Source organism: Dipodomys spectabilis, unplaced genomic scaffold, assembly GCF_019054845.1.
Source record: "Dipodomys spectabilis isolate Male_0828 unplaced genomic scaffold, ASM1905484v1 ptg000187l, whole genome shotgun sequence".
In the NCBI taxonomy this organism is placed as follows: domain Eukaryota; kingdom Metazoa; phylum Chordata; class Mammalia; order Rodentia; family Heteromyidae; genus Dipodomys; species Dipodomys spectabilis.
The window spans coordinates 7,665,411-7,692,236 of record NW_024870864.1 but is presented as its reverse complement, the minus strand read 5'-3'; the positions used below and the strand labels follow the sequence as shown (position 1 = coordinate 7,692,236).

General features: G+C 38.0%; 1 protein-coding gene across 1 annotated transcript in view; it reads right to left on the bottom strand.

The window, feature by feature from the left end:
- Window positions 1-26,243, bottom strand: part of Tmem182 (transmembrane protein 182) — a 53,924-nt gene extending 27,681 nt beyond the window's left edge. Inside the window, exons 1-3 of the mRNA XM_042695553.1 lie at window positions 26,112-26,243; window positions 25,796-25,895; window positions 24,208-24,306 (exon numbers count right to left, since the gene is read on the bottom strand). Coding sequence (XP_042551487.1) covers window positions 24,208-24,306; window positions 25,796-25,895; window positions 26,112-26,243 — 331 coding nt within the window. The remainder of the gene's footprint in view (window positions 1-24,207; window positions 24,307-25,795; window positions 25,896-26,111) is intronic.
- Window positions 26,244-26,826: the final 583 nt, after the last annotated feature.

Here is a 26,826-nt window from a genome sequence, read left to right as displayed (position 1 = left end):
ATTCTTTCTGATGGAGGCATAGAATTCCATTGTGTATATATACCACATTTTCTTGATCCATTCATCTACTGAGGGACATCTGGGTTGGTTCCATATCTTAGCTATAATAAATAGTGCTGCAATAAACATAGTCATGCTGGTAGCTTTAGTGTGGTCTTGTTTGTAAACATTTGGGTAAATGCCCAAAAGTGGGATTGCTTATAGCCATCTAATCTTCGATAAGGGAGCTAAAAAAATAGAATGGAAGAAAGACAGCCTCTTCAGTAAATAGTGCTGGCAAAATTGGTTAACTATTTGTAGAAAACTAAAGCTAGATCCTTATATATCTCCCTACAACAGAATCAACTCCAAATGGATCAAAGACCTCGGAGTCAAAGCAGACACTCTGAAAACATTACAGGATGGAATCAGAGAAACCTAGGGCTCCTTGGCACAGGCCGAAATTTTCTTAACAGAGACCCAGAAACACAACAAATCAAAGAAAGGTTGGACAAATGGGATTGCATGAAGTTACATTACTTAGTTTTTATGTATCACACTTTTGATTCCCAATGCTTAGTTCTAATCAATAACTGTCATGTAGAATTGGGCAGAGTATGTGCATTGTCTGAATTAAAACTAAGATAATTAGAGAATCTTCTACAAAATGAATTAAGTATACATGTTTTATGTATCAAATACAAGATGGAGTCTCTGCTTAACCCATGTTGTGGTTCTGAAAGACCCTGGCTTTCTTGGTCAGCAAATACAATGTTTTATACAGGATTCCAGTGGGGATAAATTGAGATAACATATTTGTTGTGATTATTATTATTACTATACCTTGTAATGAAATGTTTTAGTCAATAGTACAGTTATACTAACAGGTATTTTCTAATCTCACAAATACAGGATGAAGAGCCTTTCATTCCTAATACATATGTTAAAATGTCTTCAGGTTCTCAGTAAGTGTGCATAATAGTTTATGTAAGTTTACAGGTATACCTATACGCATATACACACACACACACACACACACACACACACACATATATATATATATATATATATGATTATAAATTTACCTCTGCAATTTGGAGAAGAGGACATTTTTCTCTGACTGGAGTGTTTTTGTGTGGGTTTTTTTGTGAGTCATGGGGCTTGAACTCAGTGCCTGGGAGCTAGCTGTCCCTGAGCTCTTTTGCTAAAGGTAATGCTCTTTCACTTTAAGCCACACTTCCACTTCCAGTTTTCTGGTGGATAATTGGTGATAAAAGTCTCATGGACTTTTCTTCTGGCTTTGCATCTTGATCCTTAGGTCTTAGCCTCTTGAGCAGATAGGATTACAGGCGTGAGTCACCAGCTCCTGGCTATGACTGGTGATTTATTGTCTCAAACTCTCTCTACTTGGAATGCATCTCAGGAACAACTGAGTTTATTTTCTTTTTCTTTATAGGAGCCTATAAATAAAAACACCAGTAAAACCTTGTTTTGATGATGTTCAGCTATGCTTAGTGAAAATTAATACAGTTCAATATGTAGTTAAAACAAGATTGAACTTTTATTTAATTCCTACTAGAACATGAAGTAACATTTACAATGTTAGTAGAATTACATGTAATCTATGTCATCATACATAGATTAATGAAACTTTAATCTGAATCCATGCAAGATCAGAATTAAGGAATCCTTTTAAAGAAATTGAGTTCTGCTGACAATAAATGAAGTGATAGATCCACCTAACAATGAACTTTCGTTGAGTATTGAAATGAAAATGAGCTGGAAATCAGTTTTGCCATGAATGGGATATAAATGGGTTTGTCTATAATGTATTTCCTTTGTGTTTATTTCTCTATTTCCCTATTTATTTTTATGCTGGCACTGGGGTTTTCATTCAGGGCCTCATGCTCTTAACTGGCTTTTTTGTTTAATGCTGAGGATCTACCACTTGAACCACACCCCTACTTGCAGCTTTTTGGTGGGTAATTGGAGATAAGAGTCTCATTAACTTTTCTGTCTTTACTGGCTTAGAATCACGATCCTCAGATCTCAGCCTTTTGAGTGGCTAGGATTACAGTTATTTGCCACCATTGCCCAGTGCACAGTTTATTTTCTTCCTTTCTTTTTATCAGCCATGGAGCTTGAACTCAGGGCATAGGCCCTGCCCCTGAGTTTTTTTGCTCAAAGCTAGCATTCTACCACTTTAAGCCACAGAGCCACTTCTGGTTTTTTGGAGGTTAATTGGAGATAAGAGTCTCTTGGACTTTCCTGCTGGCTTTGAAACACAATCCTCAGATATCAACCTCCTGAGTAGCTAGGATTACAGGTGTGAACCACCAGCATCTCGGCCAGAGTATATTTTCTTAAACAGATTAAAGTTTTTACAGTATTATGTTCACCAGCAATTCACTTAGTAAATTTGCCCTAGCATATTTTGACCAAAAAATTAGATCAGAGTACACTGAAATCGGAAAATGTATTCTGAAATATATCATTTCTTACCTATATAAGACTTTCCCCTCATACACAGTATATTTTTTACTGTATTTGAGAACTATTCTGTCATTACTTCATGAAGATAAAAAGCCCTCAAACCATTAGAAATTGTCTAGTAAAATGTACACCTATGTTCACTAGGTCTGTATTATTCATAAAAGTACATACTACCAACTAATGAGTATCAACTGATTTTAACTTCAAATTTCAAATATCAAAAGATCTTGAGTATACTTGAAAGTTCATATTCCACAATGACCTAAGTAGGATGTGCAGAGAAACAACTGTTAAGAAATGTCATTCATTTAGATGATAGGCAAAAGCATCCTGAAGTTTTAACTGTAGTAAATTATTTTAGAGTAAGTTTCATTCTAACCCATTCACAACCACCCATTAGTTCAACTGGTGTCTCCCTGGCGACCCCTTAAAGCATTCGTACCATTGGCATGAGGGCACACTGCTGTCCCATAACAGCCATTTAATTTAGCCAACCTTTGCTGAAGCTCCTCTGTGGTTTAAACACTGTTAGAGAAAGACACAACTCGGGGTTTCCTGAGTTCACTCTAGCGGGGGCAGAGAACATAGCTCAACCCTGAGTGATAAAGGCCCTATACAGTCTGATGAGAAGATCACAGTGCCTATACAGGCCTTTCACCGCTGAGCCGCAATAAGGAAGCCTGCATTGTTCTGGGTTTTAGTGTCTGCCTAGAAGACACAGTCAAATTTATTCCAATCATTGTTCTGGGTTTTAGTGTCTGCCTAGAAGACACAGTCAAATTTATTCCAATCAGTGGAGGAAAGAGTTCCAGAGAAGGTAGAGTTACAGCAGCTCCCTGCATCCATTCTACTATCTGTTGGGGGTAGGAAAGAAAAATGAGGAACTTGGAAAGGTGGTAAGGTCTTAAGACACCATTGCAAAGTGTGAGTCTCTCATCACCCAGGGACTCGAGAGTTACTAAAGGCCGTTAATCAGAGATGCCAGTCAAATTGGTATTAAGGCATATATCTCTTTAAACTATGTAGAGAATGAATAGCTACAAAAAGGATGAAACAAGAAATATTAATTTAGAGGGGGGATGATTGGTTGTGAGGCTTGAACTCAGGACCTGGGCACTATCCCTGAGCTCTTTTGCTCAAAGCTAGCATTCTACCACTTTGAGCTAGCATTTTACCACTTTGAGCTACAGCTCCACTTCTGGCTTTTGAGTAGTTAATTGGAAATAAAAGTCTCATGGGGATTTTTCTATCCAGGCTGGCTTTTGAACTGTGATCCTGAGATCTCAGCCTCCTGAGTAGCTAATATTACAGGTGTAAGCCACCAGTGCCCAGCAAATATTTTTGTTATTCAAGTGGAGACTCTACGGACTTATCTGTACCTGGACAGTTGGACAGAGATAAATAAACTTTGGTATTGCTATTACTATTGGTGGTATAAAACAAGCTAGGATAAAGGATATCTTTACAGATTTTCATTTGTATGCCTTGAGTTTTTCTATTAAGATATTACAATTTCCTCTTGATTTTGCATGGCATGATTTACACAAAAACTATTCTTGGATACACACTACACAGAGAGAAGTCAACTCAAATGATCACCATTCCATAGCCATAGTATTTTGGTAAGTTATTTTCTGGTACTTATGTATCAGAATATAAATGTTTTATGTACAGCATAAAGATAAACTTAAGTGTTATCCATTCTTCCAAACTTGTTACATATTGCCTTAGACTCACAAAGTGAGTTCTGTTTCAACACATCCTCAGGCGCATACTGTGTGAAGTGTTGTAAAATGTTTCAAATGAAACCCAAACAAATCTCACAACACCGCTTCACCTCCCTCCCACTGCGGTAAATGAAGGCTTCCAGCACATGTCACTGAGACGTGAAGCACTGTCTCACAAACCAGCAGGCCTGTCCTTCACCTTCATGCACTGTCTCTGTTTGTCCTGGCAGAGCCTGGCAAAGCTAAAAATACAGAACTGTCTGCCCTGAGACAGAGGAACAGGCTGTACAGTATGCCCGCAACTGAACTCTACCACTGTGGATGTGCGCAGCCAAAGCAAGTGTTCTGTACGGTCCATCGACTTCTTTCAGAACAAAAGGAACACTGAGAAACCAGATGACTTTACTCAATTTCCTACTTTAAAAACTGGCAAAAGGTGCCAGGAAAGACATTCACAGTGCAGGTCCTGCATCTTCCACTCAGGCCGTGACCTTGAAAGCCCTTGAACATGGAGAAGTGGGGATTTCTTCCCTGGCAGGAGAGAATGTTTAGCCCAGTGGTTATCTGTGTTTGTCATCTTATTTGCTCCTCTTAAGGACCAAGAGGCTAGGGAGGGAACCTTCCCAGGTGTAGGAGCTGGTAACTTTGCTGTGGTAGTGGTAGGGAGCATGAAGGCACTGTAATAGGAATATAAATCATTTAACCTCCACCTACAGTGGTTCAACCAAGAATTTTCTGAATTCACAATGGTGCAAACATGCCTCATATCCAGTAGAAACTACCCTTGAATCTCCATCTTTTCTCAGGTAGCCCCAGCCCTCAGGCAGCCTCACCTGAGCAGATCATTGTTTGCCCCCAGACTGAGAATCACCAGACACCTAGATTCTCTAGGCTTCCTCTCTGAGGGAGTACCATGGCTGGCACAATAGTTCATCCACCACTGGCATTCTTTCTGTAGCCATCACCATCACGGCTAGTTTTGTGTTTCACAGTGGTAGTCCTCCAAATTAAGCACCAAGTAAATGACAAGGTCACTTTCTATTTCATGGATGTTTGGGGTCCCAGCTACTATTTGCCTCTATGTTTGTTGTGGTTTTCAAATAAATGGGTACTGCTCTAAGTCTTTTAGCTCACACCCTCCTATTCTGGCTCCTCCTACAGATCCTTTAGAAATGTTGAAATTATAGAGAAGTTGTTGGTATGTATGTGTGGGGGTTACTATAATCTGGCCTCAAGGATTTTGCAGTAGCTTTCTTCTAACTAAAATAGAACAGCATAACCACTTATTGCTTCCTGAAGTCTAACCCTCACTGTGAGCAAATTTGGAGGTGGAGAACTCTTTGGGAATCCCATGGTTCCAATGAGCTTGTGACCTTGAGACCCATAGGATAGAATCAGAGGAAGCAAGAGATGATTTTTCTCTCTGCCATGCCAGGAGCAAGGAGAAGTCACCTGTGAAGAAGGCCCTTGCCAAAACTCAATCGTGCTGACAACCTGAGTCTGACTTATCAGCCTCCAGGACTAGGGGAAATATGTGTTCACCAAGCCACCCAGACTCTGGTTTTTGTTTTGTTTTCTTTTGCTTTTGGTATAATAATCTATGATAGTACTGGTACTTCAGAACCTGATGGAGAACTCTACTCTCCTTGAAGAGATACAGTATAGTAACTAAGCAGGAAAGAGGTGACTCAGTAAGAGCTGGAAAAACCCTTACTGGCTGTGTGACGTTGGCAAGTTACTTGATCTCTCCATGCCTCAGTTTCCTTCCCAAACATGAGACAATAATGTTACCTATTCAACAGTGCTGGTAAGCACTAAGGAAGAGTTTCTCCCCCAGGAACCCAGTCATGTTTCTTGATGCATGCTAATCTCTAAGTGAGTACTCCACATTGCAATTTCTCTTTCCATATCCACTTTCACTTCCCAACCATACGTTCCTTCAGATTTGCCCATTTTTTCTTAGTCACACAGAAGCTTTCTATATTTGGCATGTGGAAATGAGTCATGATTTCTAGGCATATTGCTGCCCAATTCTAAACACCACAAGAGCAGAACTATTCTCATTCAATTATTCCCTTTAAATTTTTTAGAAGAGTATCTATCTATACCTGAAGGCTTCAATTCTTTCTATTAAGCTATGAAAGGCACACCCTTCAGAATACATAATCCATGTTTTTGTGAACATGAAAATGCAACCTTCTTACTGTCCAAAGCTTTTATTTTCTTGTTTGTTTGTTTGCTTGTTTATTTTGTAGGTCATGGGACTTAAACTCAGGGCCTGGGTACTGTTCCTTAGTGCTTGCTACTGCTCAAGCACTTTGAGCCACAGCACCACTTTGTACAAAGCTTTTATAGAGTCAATAGAAAATAGCAAATGTTCATTTATTAAACATTCTATTCTAGAGTATTCTAGGATCCATGAATCTTTCAATTTTATACATTGCAGTTTATTTGCCTCTGTGACCCTTAATATCCTAAAAATCATATTTTCCAGGGAATCTTAAGGTCCTTTATTTTATAATGTTATATTTTTTAATCTTTGAAATCTTCCTCTGAGCTATGTCACTCAAAATAGTTCTTATCATTTCTTATCATTAGGAAAGTTAGCTTAGAAATCCCATCATGCTAACATAATTTGTTATTTTCCCTGACTTTGTGTCATAGGGCACCCATCAAATGAATGGATTAGAGCTCAATTCCACTCTTGCAAGGTAGAATTCCACTTCATGCTCAGAAATTGATTGAAATTCTACCTTGTGCCAGGGATGGTGCTAGATAAACAATTCTTGGTGTAAAAACACAAAAAAATATCCAAAATATGCAATTTAACAGTAAGAAGACAGAAATGTGCATGAGATGATTATTAGCTATGCAAAGTCTAAGGAAGGAACAGAAATTATATATTACAGAAGGATCAGGGAGGGGCACCTGACCCAAGCTTAGTACATTGTGTCAGGCTACTTGGAATAGAAGCTTCTTAGGACAACTAGTCCTCTAGAAAGCACAAAGGAAACCCATGAAAAGAGGGGAATGAGAAACAGAGGGGAGTGGTATTATAGGAATGTAGCTGGGCCAGAACAAGAAGGAGGAAATACCCAGGTTACAATATTTTATTCTAAAACCCCAGATGATCTATCTGAGCCATTGATTAAAATCATGACCGACCCTATATTCTTTATTTTTGAAAATCTTTTTTTTTATTGTGGAAATACTGTACAGAGGGGTTACAATTACATGGGCAAGATAATGAGTACATTTCTTATCAAGCATTGTAGCCTCCTCCTTTGTTTCCCCTTCCCATCCCTTCCCATCCTCCCCCCCACCCAATTCTCCCCCCCTCGCGCCCCCCCCCAGCCCCCCCCCCCGGCACGCACCAAAGTTGTAAAGTTCATTTTTCGACATAACGACTTGTACATCTCATTGTTGCAATGGATCCACCTGTATCCCTATTTAAATGATTTGTTTTTTCCCCTTCCCCTCCACAAATTATACCGACATCAAATACAGTGAAAGCAGGGGTTATACTGTGGGGGAGGTACATACAAAGCAACAAAGAAATCATCTTATAAATGTGTTAGAAACAATCACATGAAAGAAAAAAACATTTGAATACATATCTTAGGGTTCATTTCCCTAACATCACCTTATCTGACCTTTTCTGCTTGTCTCAGACATATACTAGATATTGCAAATAAGGGAAACCATGGGACCTATGTTTCTTTGGGCCTGGCTTACTTCACTTAATATAATTTTTTCCAAGCCTTTCCATTTCCTAACAAATGTGGCAATGTCATTCTTTCTGATGGAGGCATAGAATTCCATTGTGTATATATACCACATTTTCTTGATCCATTCATCTACTGAGGGGCATCTGGGTTGGTTCCATATCTTAGCTATGGTAAATAATGCTGCAATAAACATAGTCGTGCTGGTAGCTTTAGTGTGGTCTTGTTTGTAAACATTTGGGTAAATGCCCAAAAGTGGGATTGCTGGGTCATAGGGAGCTCTATGTGGAGTCTTTTGAGGAACCTCCATACTGCTTTCCTAAGTTGTTGAACAAGTTTACACTCCCACCAACAATGCAGTAGGGTTCCCTTCTGTCCACATCCCCTCCAGCATCTGTTGTTATTAGAGTTCTTGATTTTAGCCATTCTAACTGGGGTGAGGTGGTATCTCAATGTTGTTTTGATTTGCATTTCTTTTATGGCTAGGGAGGCTGAGCATTTCTTCATGTGTCTATTGGCCATCCTTCTTTCTTCTTCAGAGAAGTTTCTCTTTAAGTCTTTAGCCCACTTATTTATTGGGCAGTTGTTTCTTTGAGGATTTGTTGTTGGGGGATTTAATTTTTTGAGTTCCAAGTATATTTTAGATATGAGACCCTTGTCCGTTGTATGGCTAGTGAAGATCTTCTCCCAATTAGTGGGCTTTCTATTGATTTTGCTAGCTATGTCCTTTGCCATGCAGAAGCTCTGCAATTTCATGCAATCCCATTTGTCCAACCTTTCTTTGATTTGTTGTGTTTCTGGGTCTCTATTAAGAAAATTTCGGCCTGAGCCAAGGAGACCTAGGGTTTCTCCTGTTCCATCCTGTAATGTTTTCAGAGTGTCAGCTTTGACCCCGAAGTCTTTGATCCATTTGGAGTTGATTCTGGTGCAGGGTGATATATAAGGATCTAGCTTTAGTTTTCTACAAGTAGTTATAGAGACTAAGCCCCTGTCAAAGTCTCACATGTAGCTTGCAGCCCTAATGACCATTATGTGACATTCCATGGGTGACCCCCTCCACCAGGAAGGGCAGAGAGAAGCAAATGTGATGACTACCACTTCCACACCCAGCCAGCTACTGTACAGATGAGAAACTATTTGGAGAGGGTCCACAAGAGAAAAGATTCATATTTGCACCACCTGTAACCCTCTCCTCTTGGATAAAACTACAAGCTGTGGCAGCTCCTACACAGCCAGTCCTTCCCTGAACTTCCTATTCTACCCCTTGAGGTAGGTTCTTGCTTGTTAGTTGGTTCTTACCCTAATAGTACACCTCAAATATCTCGTTCAAAGCCCTTGTATTGTTTGGTTCTGCTAGTCAATCAGTCTTTACTATTTTCCTATTCTTCATGGTTCCTTTGATGTACGTAAGGAAGCAATCTAACCTATGCTATTCAAGGACCAAGAAATGTCTGGAACATGCCCGCCATATGTAACTCCAATGGCTTAGTATACAGGTTCAGAAGGATAATGAGATTGGAGCTAGAAAAAGGGCCCCAGGAAGCTAGCAGGAGCCACTTGGTGACATTTCTAGTCGGGTGTAATTTTCTTTTCTTCTTGCATAGGTATTCAACTCTTATTGTTATTATTAAGTAGTTATACAAAAGGGCTAAAATTTCATAAATTGGGTTATGAGTACCATGCTTCTCGGTCAATGTCACCCCTTCCATCATTCTCCCCCATTAGAATGTCATTATTCAGTGGCAGATTTGGAGCCCAAATTTTGTGACCTTCTTGAAATGATATAAAAAAAATCACTAAGTCAAATTACAATTGGGTTTTCTTCTAGTCAGATAGAGCTTCAATCTATTAATATCAAAACCATTGACATCTGGGTACTAATGTCTCACACCTGTAATCCTAGCTACTCAGGAGGCTGAGATCTGAGAATTGAGGTTTGAAGCCAGCCCAGGCAGGAAAGTCCTTAAGACTTTTATCTCCAATTAATCAGCAAAAAGCCAGAAATGAAACTGTGGCTTACATGTTAGAGAACTAGCCCTGAGTGGAAAAAGCTAAGGGACAGTTTCCAGGTATTGAGTTCAAGCCTTAGCATTCAATCAGGTTTTGCATGGTAGTGTTATCAATTAGAAATGTAGAGGAAAAGATAAAAGATCGCATATTCCTTTTTTATTTCTTCTAGAACTTTTAAATCTTTCTTTCTTCCTCCTCCTCTTCCTTTCCTCTTCCTCCTCCCCTTCCTCCTCCTCCTTCTTCTTCATCTTTTGAAAAAGCACCAAAGATCTAACGGTACTTTATGGAAACTAACTGGTCCCATGGGGAAAATAAAATTGTCAGGGAGATCGATCAAGAAATTAGGAGAGAGGAAGTGGGGAAGGGAGGAGTTTCTAAGAAGAAAGTAAATATATAGAGATGGGAGTCTTCTGAGATAGGGTGTGGACCATTGCCTGTGCTTGCCCACAAATGCCTACAAACAGGTGAATCCTAGCCCAGGAGATGTAGCCAAGTGTCTCCTTGGGACTTGACATCCTTGGCTCATCCACACTAGAACAAACTTTGCTACATTGTTTATTTGCAATAAAGGAGTCCAAGGAATGGTACCCTACAATATGATACTCTGATGTGCTAGTCATTTTAAGTTCAAGGAACATAGGGAGCAGCAGACACTGGAAAGAGGCTTTACTGTGATATATCTTTGTCTGTTTAAAATCTGGACCTAACAAAGAACCCTTTTCCATTAGTTCTTTCTCTCAATTTTTGATTTAGCTCGTTAGTTGCCTTTGCTGATAACTCAGTCGAAGCTTTGTCACTCACAGTTTTCTCATGTTTAGCTATCGTTCAATATTCCTAAGAGAATTCCTGTAAACCTGTGGGTCCCTTGTGTATTGAGGAAGAGTAGAGAAGTCTCGCATTTCTCTTTGGGGTACCTCTCACCCCCAAATCACAATCCAGTGACAAGAGTGGTTAAGCACAAGGGTTTTTTTTAATGTGAGTTTCATATATGTTTACAACATGCCACCTAATTTGTAATTAAAATGAAACCAATATCATCTTATATTGGTATTAAAATTTTTGCAACATAGAAAGTATTGTTTTTCCTTTCAGTGCATTGTTTCAACAGGCAAGAGAAATGAAAATAAAGTAGCTCCTATGAAATGGAGATGGTACTGCTGAGAATTTTATGACTCCAACTGTTGATCATTTCACTACAACAAACTCTTCAGATCAGCAGTGAAATCTAAGCAGTCCTAAAATTTATCATTTGTGAGTTATGAACTATGCGAGGGTAATAAGGACTGAAAGATTGCTTTTGCTATAATTACTGTCTCTTCATGAGGGCCAGCAGATTCCCAGTGAGCAGCTAAAAGAAGAATCAAAATTTGACATATCAGCCTTCATTTTGTATCTGTCTCTTTCACTACCTTTAACTTTGGCTCCTATTCCTATTCTGCACCTAGGCATAGTACCCCTTTGCTGTGGAAGACTCCACGAGTAACTAAGAATAATTCTAAGATTGGCGGTGACAGCAGAATTAACACATGTTCAACTGCCAACTTTTACAATGAGCTGTTCACCAAACAGCACCCACATTCCAGCCACTTCCCTACAACCAAAAGCCCAGTGACCCCCATTTTGCCTTTCAGACTTGCCCTTTCCTTGGAGTCATTCTTAGAGTCACCCTGCATTCCTGAAACAAGAGGTCTCCTGGATAAACATCTTTTGAAAAGTCAAACTACCCACAGACAGCAGCAAATTTCTGATCATGGATCCGACTTCGACTAATTCTGAGATAGTAATCAATTAGATTATTGACATCAGCTATGCAAGCCTCCGTCTTTGTTACCCGTGGTGGTACCACACTAAGAATAATTCATTTCTTTACCATCACTCATTTCTCCAGTTGACCTTTGGGGATGGGTGAGTGGTCCAGATTTCTTGTGATCCCCAAGTTCTGAGCTATGATTCCAGTTACAGGAGTGAGACTTACATAGAAGAAGCAGGAGGTAAAAGATTACAGTAAATGTTTTCTCTATTGCTGTGGAACTGCTTAGTCCAAGGGTCAGCTCTCTGTGCTTTACTACTCAGCAGCATTCAGCTGAAGTGATCATTTCCTGCCCTAAGAAACACTCCTTTCCATATGCTCTACTTTTCTTCTTGCTTCTCAAGTTCTACATCCTGCCTCCTTCTCTCTGGTAGCTAAAGGTTGGAATTGATAAGAGAAGATCTGACTATAAAATGGAGATGGACCGAGTACCAGTAGTCATGCCTATTATCCTACCTACTCAAAAGGCTGAGATCCAGAGGATAACAGTTCAAAAACAAACAGAAAAATGTTCTTGACTCTGTTTCCAAATTAACCAAAAAAGGCAGGACTGAAAGCATGGGTCAAGTGGTAGAGTGACACACAAAATAGAGTAACAGGAATAAAGTTGATGGAACTGAATAGCTCAATGTCTTACTTGTGGAACGGTGATCACACCATATAACCCCCACTCATAATAAATGACAGTGATCTATACATAGGCATTATCCAAAATGCTGGTTTTATGGATTGGATACTGTATTATAGCACTGAAAGGTGTAAATTATGAGAGGAATGAAGTGGCAAGGGGCCTCTATGTCATCTTTGCAACCTGGAATGTGTTTTTAAAATAATACTATGGGAAGCTATTATTGGCTCTTTCTGTGACCCTAGCTACTCAGGAGGATGATATCTGAAGATTACAGCTTGAAGCCAGCCTGGGCAGCAAAGTCTGTGAGACTCTTATCTCTAATAAACTACCAAAAAGCTAGAAGGGAAACTGTGGCTCAAGTGTTGGAGGACTGGCCTTGAGCTAAAATGCTCAGTGCTCTGAGTTCAAGCCCAGGCCCAGCGCGCGCGTGCACACATACACACACACACACACACACACACACACACACACACACACACGTGAATCATATATATATATATATATATATACAGAGAGAGGAAACAAAATACATTTGTTGGTAATCAGTGAAGCTGGGTATAGCAATATAGAGGATCATTATATTCCCTATAGGCATTTGAAAATGTTTGTCTAATAAAATATCTTTAAGATATTTTATTTATTATATTTATTTATACTAATTTTGGTTTTTTTGTTTTACAAGTGACCTCTATTTACTTTCCAGGGATTGTTAGTTTTCATAGTATGTATCATACGAGAATTAGATGAATCTTCACCTCTTGATATGCTATTCTTAGCATTTGGAATAGAGAAAAATGTCTTAAGGGTTCCCTGATTTTGTCCTTGCCGTCTACGTTTTAGCAAAGTAAGTAGGCAGATCCTTTTTATTATATATAATATATATTATATACATTATATATATATATATATATATATATATATATATCAGACAAGAACGATTCTTTAGCCCTCCTGTTGATTCACAGTCCCCAGCCATCTCCTTACAATGGCTTTACCTTACCCAGTACTGATCCCTATTCCCTCCTTCTTTCCCCACTCTCTGTCAACCAGCCTGGTTGGTTTGTCTCCTATTCTGGGCACTCATCAGGAATCTCTCAGCTTCTAGGTCTTCACATCCTATATTCACCCACTAGAAAGAGTCTTCTTGTGGTTGTCACATGACTGGCCCCTTCACTTTCCTCTGGTCTCATCCAGACATCACTGTTTCAGAGAGACTAGAGTTATATTTATCGCTGCCACCAAGCCTGCTAGTCTTGAGCTGCTCCCCTGTGCTCTGCTTCTCCAGGGCACCTGCCTTTAAAGTGCTGTATCACCGACTTATTTCTACATCCAACTCACCTCCATAAATGCAGGCCCTTTATCCCCTGACTCGAAGAGTATTGGGCACATAGTGTGTCCTCATTAAATATTGTTGAGTAAATTTCAATCAACATTACTGGATAAAAAGTAACAGGATCCCTGCCAACTCAGGATTGGATGATGGTGAGAATATAATGGCAATACACATTAATTTTTAAAGCCCTGAGTCTGTGTCAGAAACTCAACCAGTTATTTGATGTGGCTATACACGCATATACAGAGAGAGACACACACATACACACACACACATACTTCAGAGAGCAGAACAGGGAACAATTCACAAGTGAGAAATTATGATAAATGCCTGTGGCGGATGATGGCTTATTCTGGTGCTCCAAATTGGTGCATCATAGAAATAGCTGACATTTATTGAATATGAAGGATATGAAAACCACTTTGCTAAGCACTTGCATTCTGATCTCTTTCCATTTGCATAACATCTCTATAAGGTGGGTGATATTTTTACATCCCTTTATAAAGAAGAGATTAAGAAGCCAGTACACACACACACACACTTAGCTGATGATGTGGTTTATACTTCCCACAGATCCTGAACTCAAGCCAGTCTCCGTGCTAAGCATTCTCTCTGCCTCATCCATCTTGTTCCTGGAAGAGACATCAGGGAACCTGTTCACAGAGCTCACCTGAACAGCAGAGCCCACATTCTACCTAGGCTCTTCTGCTCAACACAGACATCACTCCTCTCGAGATCCCTTGCCTACCATGATGTTCAGCATTGAAACTTCCACCACAAATCTTACAATCGTTCATTTCTTCTCTCCAAAACTTTACTGACTCACATTGTCTATTTCCTCTGCGTGTGTGTGCGTGTCTGTGTCTGTGCCTTCTTATTATAATGCAAGCTCCATGACAGAGGATCCTGAGGCACTCAGAGTGATATCTGGAATAGAATAGGTACTGAAGAATCTTGGGTTTTTTTTCTGTCGGTTGTGAGGTTTGAACTCAGGGTCTGGGCAGTCTCCCTGAGTCTCTTTGTGCTCAAAGCTAGTGCTCTACCACTTGAACCACTGCGCCCCTTCCTGTTTTTGAGTGGTAAGTTAGGGATGAGTCTCACAGAGACTTTTCTGCCACTGACTGCTTGCTTCAAATGGCAATCTCAGATCTCAGCGTACTGAGTAGCTAGGATTACTGGTGAGCCACCAGTGGCCAGTTTCAATAATCACTTTTATGAGTCTAGTTGATATTGTTTTCTAAGAACATGTCCAAAGCTAGATGCAGCAGCGTGGTGTTTAACAAGAGAGTCTAAAATGAGCTGCCTGGTTTTTTTTTTTTTTCAGCTTTGAATATTCTTTGTGAAATGAAGGAAGGAGAAAAGGGCATTGTGATATGATATCCAGCCCAGAACTGGAACAGGCCACAGGATGTAGGTAGGTTATGCATACAGTCAGTCTTCTGATTCCACCTGTTCCACAACCAAAGATTCTATCAATTGTGGATCAAAAGTATTAAGGAAGAACTATGTCTGCAATGAACATTACTATGTTTTTTTAAATCAATTATTCCCTAACCAATACAAAATAACAACTATTTGCACACTATTCCACTGTCAAAGGTATTATAAATCATTTAGAAATTCTTTAAAGGATACAGGAGAAAGGATACGTGCATGTGTGTATATGTGTGTTATTTTGAATTCAAATAATATATCATTTCATATTAAAGTAATAAGCAATCTATGGATTTGGGTACCCAATAAGGGTCTCAGAACTACTTCTTCACAAATGCTAAAGGGCGATTATGCTTTCAAAGAGCTTGGATTAGAAGTTTTAGAAGCAGATATCCAGGTTGCTTAACCCCCCTGGACATCTGTCAATGTCTGGTGACAATTTTCTTTGTCACAATGGAGGGTTTGCTACCCAAATATAATGGGTTGAAACCAGGGATGCTGATCAATACTCTACAGTGTAACAGGACATTCTGAGCAACAAAGAATTTTCTAAGCCACAAAAAAGAACTAATGTTGAAAAGCCCAGCTGTACTGCTCTGGGAGATTCCTATCAAGAGAGGAAAAGTCAACTTGTGAGTGTGGCAGACTTTATTGTAGATATTACTCAAAGGTTCTATACAGGTGGGAATCTGTTCTTTCTAAAAGAAAGTAACTATACAGTACAATTTCCAGAAACTAATCATCTCCTGTTACTGGAATGATCGCATAGATTAGAAACCAAACCTAGGACACTCATGAATAGATTGTAGATAATTCTAAATATAATATTCACTCTAAAAGAGTGACTTTTTTGTCATTTGTGGGGCTTGAACTCTGGGCCTGGGCTCTGTCCTTGAGCTCTTCAGCTCAAGGCAAGAGCTCTGCCACTTCCAGTTTTCTAGTAGTTAATTGAATCTAAGAATCTCACAGACTTTCCTTGCCCAGGGCTGGCTTTGATCCAAGATCCTCAGATCTCAACTTCCTGAGTAGCTAGGATTATAAGCATGATCCACTAGTGCCCAGGCTAAAAGAGTGACTTTTTTAAACTTGTAATTCTGATGTACAGCCCTGGAAGTATGCCATGAATCCATACCAAAAAGGTCAGATAGGTTCTGTATGGGTGGCAGGCATACCTGAGCTGCCCACTTCTCACACTAAGATCCCACATGAAAAACCAGGTGCAAATCAATCTGTAGTCTCCTGAGAAATATCGCGTTGGATCTGTCCTCATGGCTATGCAATCTGAAACGTTTGAACAAATAGCAGGAAATTATGTTGACAACACACTTTTGAATATCTAGGTATTTGGCATGTATAAGAAAAGAAAGACTAGATGTCATTTTCCATTAAGTTTTGCCAAACATGCTTTTTCATCAAAAGTAAAGCAGTTGAAGTCTTTTAAAGTTGGTAACATTCGAAGTTAGTAAATTTCAAACAATGCTCAGAGTTACTAAAAAACACATTGGAAAAAAAAATTGATAAACTATTTTTTTTAGCTAGACCTCACTACTCCAGAAAAATTAATGGCCAGTGGGGAAAGAGAGGCATCTAGTGAGACCGTTGGATACCTAGGGCAGGCCATGGGATCTCCAAAACACCTTAGGTAACTATGTCAGTGCTAGACAAAAAGCATAATCTATTTCAATTTTAATCAAAAAGTTTACCCATCTTTTTGTTAAAAAACACATTTAATAAATGGTAAAGGTCATAGTAAATTAATAATATTTTGCACAACTTTCTACATATTCATATTTGCAATGGTAACGCCTTACTTCAAAGTAGTAATTACTTTTAACATTTAACACATTATTTTATTCAACAAAATATTCATTAATTGCACATTTTAAAATAAACTTTAAAGGTGGAATTATTTCCCTTTGCTGTGTGTGTGTATGTGAGTGTGTGTATGTGTATGTGTGTGTGCATGTGTGTATGTGTGTGAGTGTATGTGTATGTGTGTGTGTGTGCATGCGTGTGTGTGTGTGTGTGTGTGTGTGTGTGTGTGTGTGTGTGTGTGTTAGTACTGGGTCTTGAACTCAGCCTGGTTTCTGTCCCTTAACTTTTCTGCTCAAGGCTAATTATTTACCATTTGAGTCACAGTTCCACTTGTGCCTTTTTGGTGGTTAATTACCATTTGAGTCACAGTTCCACTTCTGCCTTTTTGGTGGTTAATTAGAGATAAGAATCTCATTCGTAGACTTCCCTGCTTAGTTTTAAGTTTTATTCTGCTTTCCCTTGCATAGTAAAACAGATGTGTGTATGTGTGTGTGTGTGTGTGTGTGTATGTGTGGCTTGCTTTTGTAATGCTGTGCTTTTCTGTTAGCTATTCCAAGCCAAGTGTTGGCTAATTGCTAAGGTCTCCGATTTCTCTCTGCCCACTCTCTGAACAGCCCAGTATGAGGTTTCACATTCACTGCATTCTGTTGCCCCGCCCTTTATGAGGGTCCGGGCTTCTTGATCTGTTCTCTTCTGAGAGGAGAATGAAGGAAGACTAGGGTGGGGCTTGGCCCCCACGGAGGATCTTCCGATGACAAAAAGTGAAGAAGAAAAAAAAAGGATGATTCCATATTTTAGCTATGGTAAATAATGCTGCAATAAACATAGTCGTGCTGGTAGCTTTAGTATGGTCTTGTTTGTGATCATTTGGGTAAATGCCTAAAAGTGGGATTGCTGGGTCATAGGGGAGCTCTATGTGGAGATGCTCCTCAGTACATGAATGGATCAAGAAAATGTGGTATATATACACAATGGAATTCTATGCCTCCATCAGAAAGAATGACATTGCCCCTCTTGGAGAAAATTATATTAAGTGAAGTAAGCCAGGCCCAAAGAAACATAGGTCCCGTGGTTTCCCTTATTTGCAATAACTAGTATATGTCTGAGACAAGCAGAAACAGTCAGATAAGTTGATGTTAGGTGAAATGAACCCTAAGATATGTATTCAAATGTTTTTTTTTCTTTCATGCGATTGTTTCTAACACATTTATAAGATGATTTCTTTGTTGCTTTGTATGTCCCTCCCCCACAGTATAACCCCTGTTTTCACTGTATTTGATGTTGGTATACTTCGTGGAGGGGAAGGGAAAAAACAAATTGTTTAAATAGAGATACAGGTGGACCCATTGCAACAATGAGATGTACAAGATGTTATGTCGAAAAATGAACTTTACAACTTTGGTGGGGAGGGAGGGGGGATGGGGACAGGGACAGGGATGGGGATGGGAGGGCAAGGATGGTAAGAGGAAACAAAGGAGGAGGCAACAATGCTTGAGGCAACAATGCTTGATAAGAAATGTACTCATTACCTTGCCCATGTAATTGTAACCCCTCTGTATGGTATTTTCACAATTAAAAAAAAGAAAAAAGGAAAAAAAAAAAGGATGAGTTCCCTTGCAGGAGGAAGTGAAATGCCAGGCAAAGAGCCAGCATGTCCAATCTAAGAGAATGAGCAGAGATCTCGACAGAGCGGAGACCTGCAAGTTACAGCTTGGAATCTGCAGCGAGTGTGTAGGTAGAAGCAGGTGGTTGGTTAAAAAAAAAAGTCTTTATGAGAATTATGATCCCAGCCCTAAGTTGGATTATTTTGGATGATTTACTCACTGTCAGCTTTCCTCCCTTCTCCTCATTTGGGTAGAAAGCCAAACGCTCCATGTCTCAGCTGACGGGACATGTATGAGCATTCTGATGAAGAAATCATTGGCAGAATCCCTCTGACAATTCTAGGCAAACTCGTGCTTTGTGGCAGCTGGTAAACCATGGAGATGGCGGTCTGATTCTAAGGAAGGGAGACGTTTGAAAGAGCTTGAGTCCTTCAAAACATCATTATGACAGCTGCCTCTCATTTTCTTGTATGAGGAAAGTAATGTTTTTTTTTTTATTTTAGGTTTTTATTTTAGACTTTTGTTTTTTGTTACTTGCAGCCTAGTGCATGCTGACTAATAGTGACTAAAAGTCACCAAGAAAACTTCTTGCTGTTAATCTCACATCATTCAACTCAATTCTCTTAGTGATTAAAAAAAGAAAGAAAAAGAAAAAATGAAAAACTGGAAAAGAATACTACTAGATAAATAAGTACTGACAATAAAGGACAGCTGAGAGTTTGAAAACAAAATTGAAGGCTGAAAACTACAAAAAATGCATGCAATAAAAATTTTAAGAGCAAGCTGGATCCATTTAGAAACCGAACACATGTCAATAGTTACTTTAGGCATCAGTATCCACATCACAGTTCAGTGTGATAATGGGCTGTCCCCCCAAATACTCAATGAACATTTTGTTTAGAGTGGATCCAAAATAATTGTGAGACAATAATCTCCCACTTGCATTGAGAATGGTATTGAATTGAGAAGAAAATAAAGGAACAGAATAATTACAAAAGTAAATGATTCAAACATGTGCTGTGAATTGTCACATTAATCAATACTTTTGGAAAGGAGAACCTGGCTCAATCCAAGTGTCAGCAAGTTTGGGGTCCACCCAGGAACGCTTCCTCAGAACACAAGTTTGTACTAATTTGGACAAAGCTGATTGGTTGGAGACTGGAAAAGAGGAGGGCAGAAAGAGGGAGAGAAACAACATTCCAGGGAAGGTCATGGGATATGCAAAAGTCCCCAGTGTCAGTGAGAATTACTGAAGCTGCAGATCTGTAATATCTGGAGGGCTATTTTTATGTGCATTTTTGTCTTAACTCACCCAGAAAAGATGAAATTATGTTCAATATATGCTACTTAACAAGAAAATCATGACTTCAGTGGGAGAGCCCATGCTTAGCATGTATGAATTCCAGGTTCAATTCTCTCAAATAAGAACAGAATGATATATGTAATTCAGTGTTAAATTTTTCCACTTGAAAAAATTAAATGCTGTAAATACTAATGTAATTTTTGCCAAAAGTCTTTTTGCACAAAAATTTTAAAGCGTCTCCCAATTACCAGACACAACACTAAGTTCTAGGATAAAAAAAAAATAAATCAGTTACATTCTGTACAATGAGGAAGCTAGGAAAAAAAGAGGTAAAAGAAGTAAACAATTACAGCTATGTATGTCAACATGTTGATATAGAAAAGAGAGATGTGTATGTGGCTCGTCTATGGGGACACTAAGAATGGGAAAAATAATTCAGTAATGAATCATCTTGAAAATTAATTTATATCTGGTATATCATTACCAAATGATATCCAAGAAGCTAACTGTGACTGAATATAAACATGAAACAAGCCAGAAAATCTAATTCTGAGAAATTGCTATAGTAATAGAATTGCCTAATGAACTCCAAAAAACACAAGCCTAGCTCTAAAACAATTCTGAGAATTGGACCACCTTCTTCAGCAGGGAAAGTCACTCCAACAGCTAGATTTGAGAGCATATGAATGTGAGAGTTTAAAAGAAGTTGTGGTATAGATAGAAAGGCAGAAAAATCCAGTAAAGGTTTAATCTGACCTTTCATTGAAATACAAGGAGGAGATGTACTTTTCTACTAGGACTTTGCACTGATAATAGTTTACAAGATTTTCAATAAAAAAGAAACAAGAAGCCTGGATATTTGCATTTTTCTGATAATAATCAGATGTGTAAAGACAGCAACCAGGATTTCTCAAAGTCTCAGTTCCTAATGTCATCAGTAGAGTGATGTGGAATGATTTTTTTTTCTCATTTTTTTTTTAATTTAATTTAATTTTATTTGTGAACATACTGTACAGAGGAGTTACAGTTACATGGGCAGGATAATGCGTACATTTCTTACCAAGCATTGCAGGCTCCTCCTTTGTTTACCCTTCACATCCCTTCCCAGCCTCCCCCCTCCCCCCCTAATCCCAATCCTTCCCCCCCCACACACCAACGTTGTAAAGCTCGTTTTGGACATGACAACTTGTACTTCCCATTGTTGCAACAGGTTGATGTGGAATGATTTTAAAGGAGTCATTCCACCCATAGATTACTGAATTCAGCACGGGCCAATTGTCACTATAAAAATTTAGTTGAACACACATTTTAGCAGCAATTTCCCAAACCATAATGTATCAAAGTTTATTATGTTTTTCAATTTACTGAAAGTAACTTGGTAAACATATAATGTCTGAAAACCGTGAATCTGAAAAGAGCTAAATAGTAGTCATGGGTGTCTAGTGACCACCATGTAGTTTCACTAACTAGGAAACACATAGAAAAGAAAGAAGACTTGGTGAATGTTAGGCCATTCTCTTAGATACAGGAAACAAAGAAAATTCTCAGATACTTTTCTATATTATTATGAGAAAAAAATGAAACTCATGTACTATTTTGGTTGTAGGACCTATCTTTGAATATCTTAGTCATTTTTATTCAAAGTGCTTGATAAAGTTCCTTTATGTGAATAAGGAGTTACAATATGTGTGCCAAAAAGAATTTGATAAATTAAAAAAAATTGGAACTGGTTTTATCACCAGATCCAAAAACTGACACACTAATTATATATGCAGTGCTACATAATCTTCTAAGTGTAATTGCAGTATAATTTCTCTGACATGCATTTACCATCCCTCTCTATCATAATTATTATGCAGAGATTGTTACCTTGATTTACTAGTTCTTCACTATCTCCTTAATTTGAAGGTTTTTCAAATATGTAGATTTCTTTTCAAATATATGTGGTCTATGCTTCCTCTCTCATTGAAAGACCTCTACAAATACAAAACAACAATATCAATGTAACTACCTGCTGTTCTGGAAATCCCAGTCGGTCCCTTCCTTTGAGGAGGCATCTTTGAAAATTCCTTAAATCTAAATGATTAATTTTTCCACTACTTGTGGTATCATATCTTCTTCTACCAGTGGGTGTCCACACTCTGCCAAACACAATAGCTACCGACAAATGTGAGATGTCTTGTGCAGTTTTCAGTGGAAGGAACATCCCCATCACATGGGTTTTCAAGACCAAGGGTAGCAGTCTTTGGACCTGAATGGACATGCCCAGCTACAGAAGAGCTTATCTCTTTTCCTGTCTATAACAACGTCCCATTAATGTGATGAGGACACATGCTACAATCTGCCACAAACATAAAACAAAATTATAATGTACAGAAATACCTATATGACAAAAGATAGATTAATATAGTATAGATTTGTTATGTTCTGTGATGGTTAATGTTATGTGTCAACTGGATGAGACTATGGCACCCAGTGAGTGAGCAAATAAAATCTTAAATGTTTGCCAGGTGCCAGTGGCTGACTTTCAAAATCTTAGCTACTCAGGAGGCTAAGCTCTGAGGATTGAACCTCGAAGCCAACCCAAGGAGATAAATCCATGAGACTCTTATCTCAGATTAGTCAGCAAAATTCAGGAGCTGGAAATATGGTTCAAGGGATAGAGAATCAGCTATGAATGAAAAGGCAAAAGGACTTTCAAAACCAAGACACTTTGAGTTCAAGTTCCAGTTCTGAGACAAAAGTGAAAAAGACTAGAGGTTTTATGAAGATATTTTTAGGTGCGATTAGAATTTATCATCAGTTAACTTTTAACTGGATGCCAGTAGCTCATGCCTGTAATCCTAGCTACTCAGGAGACTGAGCCAGTCCAAGCAGAAAAACTACCAAAAACTCTGGAAGTGGATCTGTAGATCTGAGCCTAAAAGCTTAGGGAGAGTATTCAAACCCCAGGATAGGAAAAAATATCAGTTGACTTTGAGAAAGCAGATTATTCTCTATAATGTGTCTCCTCAAATCAGTTGTAGGCCTTTAAGACCAAAGACAAGTTTCCTGGGGAAAAAAGAATTCAATCACTAGGCTACAACATAAAACTTCTAAGGAACTACTAGCCTTCAGATTAAAGATTGCAAAATCACCTCTTCTCTGAATCTCAAGCTTGCCAGCTTGTTCAACAGACTTCAGACTTGCCAGGCACAACAATCACTAGTCCAAATCTTTAAAACTTTAAAATCAATCTCTTGATAGTTAGATAGATAGATAAATAGAAAGCTAATCTCTCTCACATACACTTACTTTGTATATATATATATATATATATATATATATGTATATATATATATATATATATAAGTATATGCATATATAAGTATTTATACATATATATATATAGATATATATCCATACATATATATGGATATAAGGGCTCCATACTCATAGATTCAGCAAGATGGGATGAAAATATTCAAAAAAACTGCCTGTTCTGAGCATGTACAGCACATTCCATAAACAACATAGCACAGCAACTACTTAATATAGCATTTCCATTGTATTTGGTACTAAAAGTCATCTAGGATTGATTTAAATACATAAAACAATGTGTAGGTTCTATGTAATACTATGCTAATTTACATGAGTGTCTTCAGCATCTGAGAAGTTTGGTATCTATTGGGGGATCCTGGAGCCCATATACATATATGTATATATGTATATACAGCATATATTTAAGCTATTGGTTCTCTTTCTTTGGAGAATTTGGACTATCATAAATTGATTCAGAGCATTAAATATATTTGGTATTATTTTTGAAATAGCTTTTGCAATGACAATGTATACAAACCCTCTGTTTTAGTTATAAAAAACTTATTTTATCTGATTTCTAGTTAATACTCTCTAGTTACCTTTTCTATGTAGAGTATCACACTCAATAGCGTTTAGTCCTTGTGAGTGAATATGATAGCATGATCATGTTCTCATGTAACAACTGCAAAGAAATATTTTACAGTAAGATATATTTTATTTATGACTAATTTTAGGTCAGTTAAAACCTGAAGAAGCAATTCTTCCCAATAGACATTGCCAGATTCATATCCACAAACACATTTTGAAAAGATTATTTTTATGAGTAAAAAAGTGAATCATAAAAACTCTACTTCTCTTAGGCCAACTGGCTCTATTAAATTTATAAATGGTATGTGAAAAGTGACATATTTTACTTTTCAAATACAAATAGCAGTTACAATATTGGAATTACAAGTGTTAAATTATTTTTCATGACCACTGTGGCAAACGTCTTGAAGAAAATAAGTTCCTTTCAGAGGTACGAGGAAAACAGGAGTACTTACTAACTGCAGAGTCATAGGAGGTTGAATTATGCTCGCCCCTCATGAAGGGGTAAGGAGACAGGTAGGCATGTGTACAGTTCTTAGATGGTGGCTGATTAGCTAGAAAGAACAGCAAAGCAATGGTGTTTATTACTGAGAAGCTCAACCAACAATGACTCATTCCTAATGGAACAAAATACAAGAGTCAAGGGGTACACAAGCAAAGAAAATGGTCAGTTCCAACAACAAATTCAGAGACTTGTAGTACGAGAGACAAAATTCTTACTAAACAGTGCAGAGGACTTTGAAGGTGAATATTCCTTGAACATCTAGCTATGTGATGCAATTGAATGGAATAAATGCGAATAACACAGTACAGAATTCAAATTAGAGTCACGATGTTTCATTTATATAAATGTAGGTATTTCTAATACCTATGTCTTTTGGCATGATTTCTCTCTTGCAGAGTCTGATTCCTTCTCACCTGTTTACATTTCCATTGAATTTCCTGAACTTCCATTAACATTTTACTTATTCTCCTACCCAAAATGTGCTATAAGATGGTCTACCAGATATTTCTTTTGAAATGTTACTTCATTTCTACTTTGTCCATTTCTTTTCCTTTCCTAACAGTACTGGGATCGGAACACAGGGACTTAACCTACTACACAGGTGTTCTACCCCTTGAACTTTGTTCCAGCCCTCACTACTTTTTCCTTTCCTATATAATAACTTGCCATCTGCTTCCTGAAGCCTTTCGTTGGCCTTACATTCTTCCTACATATTTCATAATTTTGACTATTGTGTAAATACATACTTTGATTTTTTTCCACACAAGTGTTTGATAGAAGACTAATAATTTCAACCTATAATAAACTTAAGCCAATAAACAAGTCTTTCATTATGGAGACAATGAAATGCATTGATTTTTCAAAGATTAATACAGTATAAGAAATACAGTTGAAACAATGAATCATAGTCTTTTAAAGTTATTCGACTTCAAAAGGGAATTTTAAAGATTCTATACAAAACACAAACATCAAAAGCAAGGCATTTCTTGATATTGCTTACAAACTTAAGTAAAGCTCAAATATAAAGGCTTTCATCTGCTGCTGCTGGTAATTAAGTTTCATTACACACACAAAGAAGATTTTTTTTAACTTTAAGGCTATGAATATAAAATAATACCTCTATTTCTGGATTTTTTTAACATTTGAGATTTCAAGTGTCTATAGACAAAAAGGAATGCTTATAACAGACATTTGAAGAGAAAATTCTGTAGATATCTGTTCTGTTATTTCAAAGTAGGGTATTTCAAATTTTATAAACACATCACATACATGGATATGTATATATATAAATATACATATATAGAGATATATATTACTGTTGTTTTGCCACGAACATTCAGAGTTTTCTCTTGTGGCTGAAGGTAACTTTGTAATTTCTACAGACATTTCTTCTGGGAAGGAAACTCTGCCTTTGAAGACATAGTGTTTAGATATTATAGTTAAGAAACTAGTCCTCTTGTAAGTAGTATATACTAAGTAATAAGCTGTTTGTTTTTGTTTCAGAGACAAGGGACAAAAGAAAGCTAAGTTGTACTTACTGTACCAGAACTTCCAGACATTAGAGTCATTTTCTTCCACAATTCCATTAAACCAACACCTCCAGAAGAATCCTTCATGGTGGAAAGTGACATTCTCTATCTGCACAGAAGACAAATGAGGGAATTTGCTGTCAACCCAAGGAATAAAATGGAAATTACTGCATCCAGGAATTTTTTTAAGAAATGTCTTCTATCCCCAATACTGATTTCTTATAGAAGAAATAGAGATTTCTCCCCCCACCCCATTGCTATTCTCTGACTTCAAGAGGAGGCATACCCCTAACCGGTATCCCAGTATTTAGAAGAAGAAACGCACATTCTGTTCACCTGAACACTTCCCCACTTCAGTTGCAAGAAGCCAATAATCTGATCCAAAAGCCACCAAAAACAGTAAAACCCCCAAAGCACCAAAAATGGCCCCAAAGAAGATGGTGACATTGAGTTTCATTTTCAATCCAGTTGTTTGTTGTTAAATAAAATTTAAAAAAAATAATTAGATGGTCATTAACCTCTCAGCAATAACTATGTAAAAGAGTAGATTTTTGAGTAGGCAAAATCTAGGAGAAGCTGTCCCAACTCATGTTTTGGTGGCTTCTTACACCCGCTGGTGGACTTGTGTTTCCTTTGCTGTCCCCTGGAGGGGCTCCAGCCCCACAGCTGAGAATGGCTGGCTATTTTAAGAAATGGATTGAGGCGCTGTCTTTCTCCCAAGGGGATCAAAAAATAGCTGACCTTCCCCTGATGATAAAGAGGCATATCAGGAGTTGGCACTGGTGTTCTTGATTGCTATTGGATGGAAAGAAGAGAGAAGAGTCATGAAGACATTGACAGCATTGACTCCAAACCTTAAGTGTCCGCACAAGCTGCTCTTAGTCAGAAATGACTACAACAACCTCATGGACACTCGAGACACTCTTTGAAGTTATATAAATCACAGCTATAAAGAACCATAGAGACTCCTCTAGCAAATAATTGAAGTAGTAATTAACCTCTTAATTTCTCCTGGACATTTTTTTTTGAGTTGAAAATAA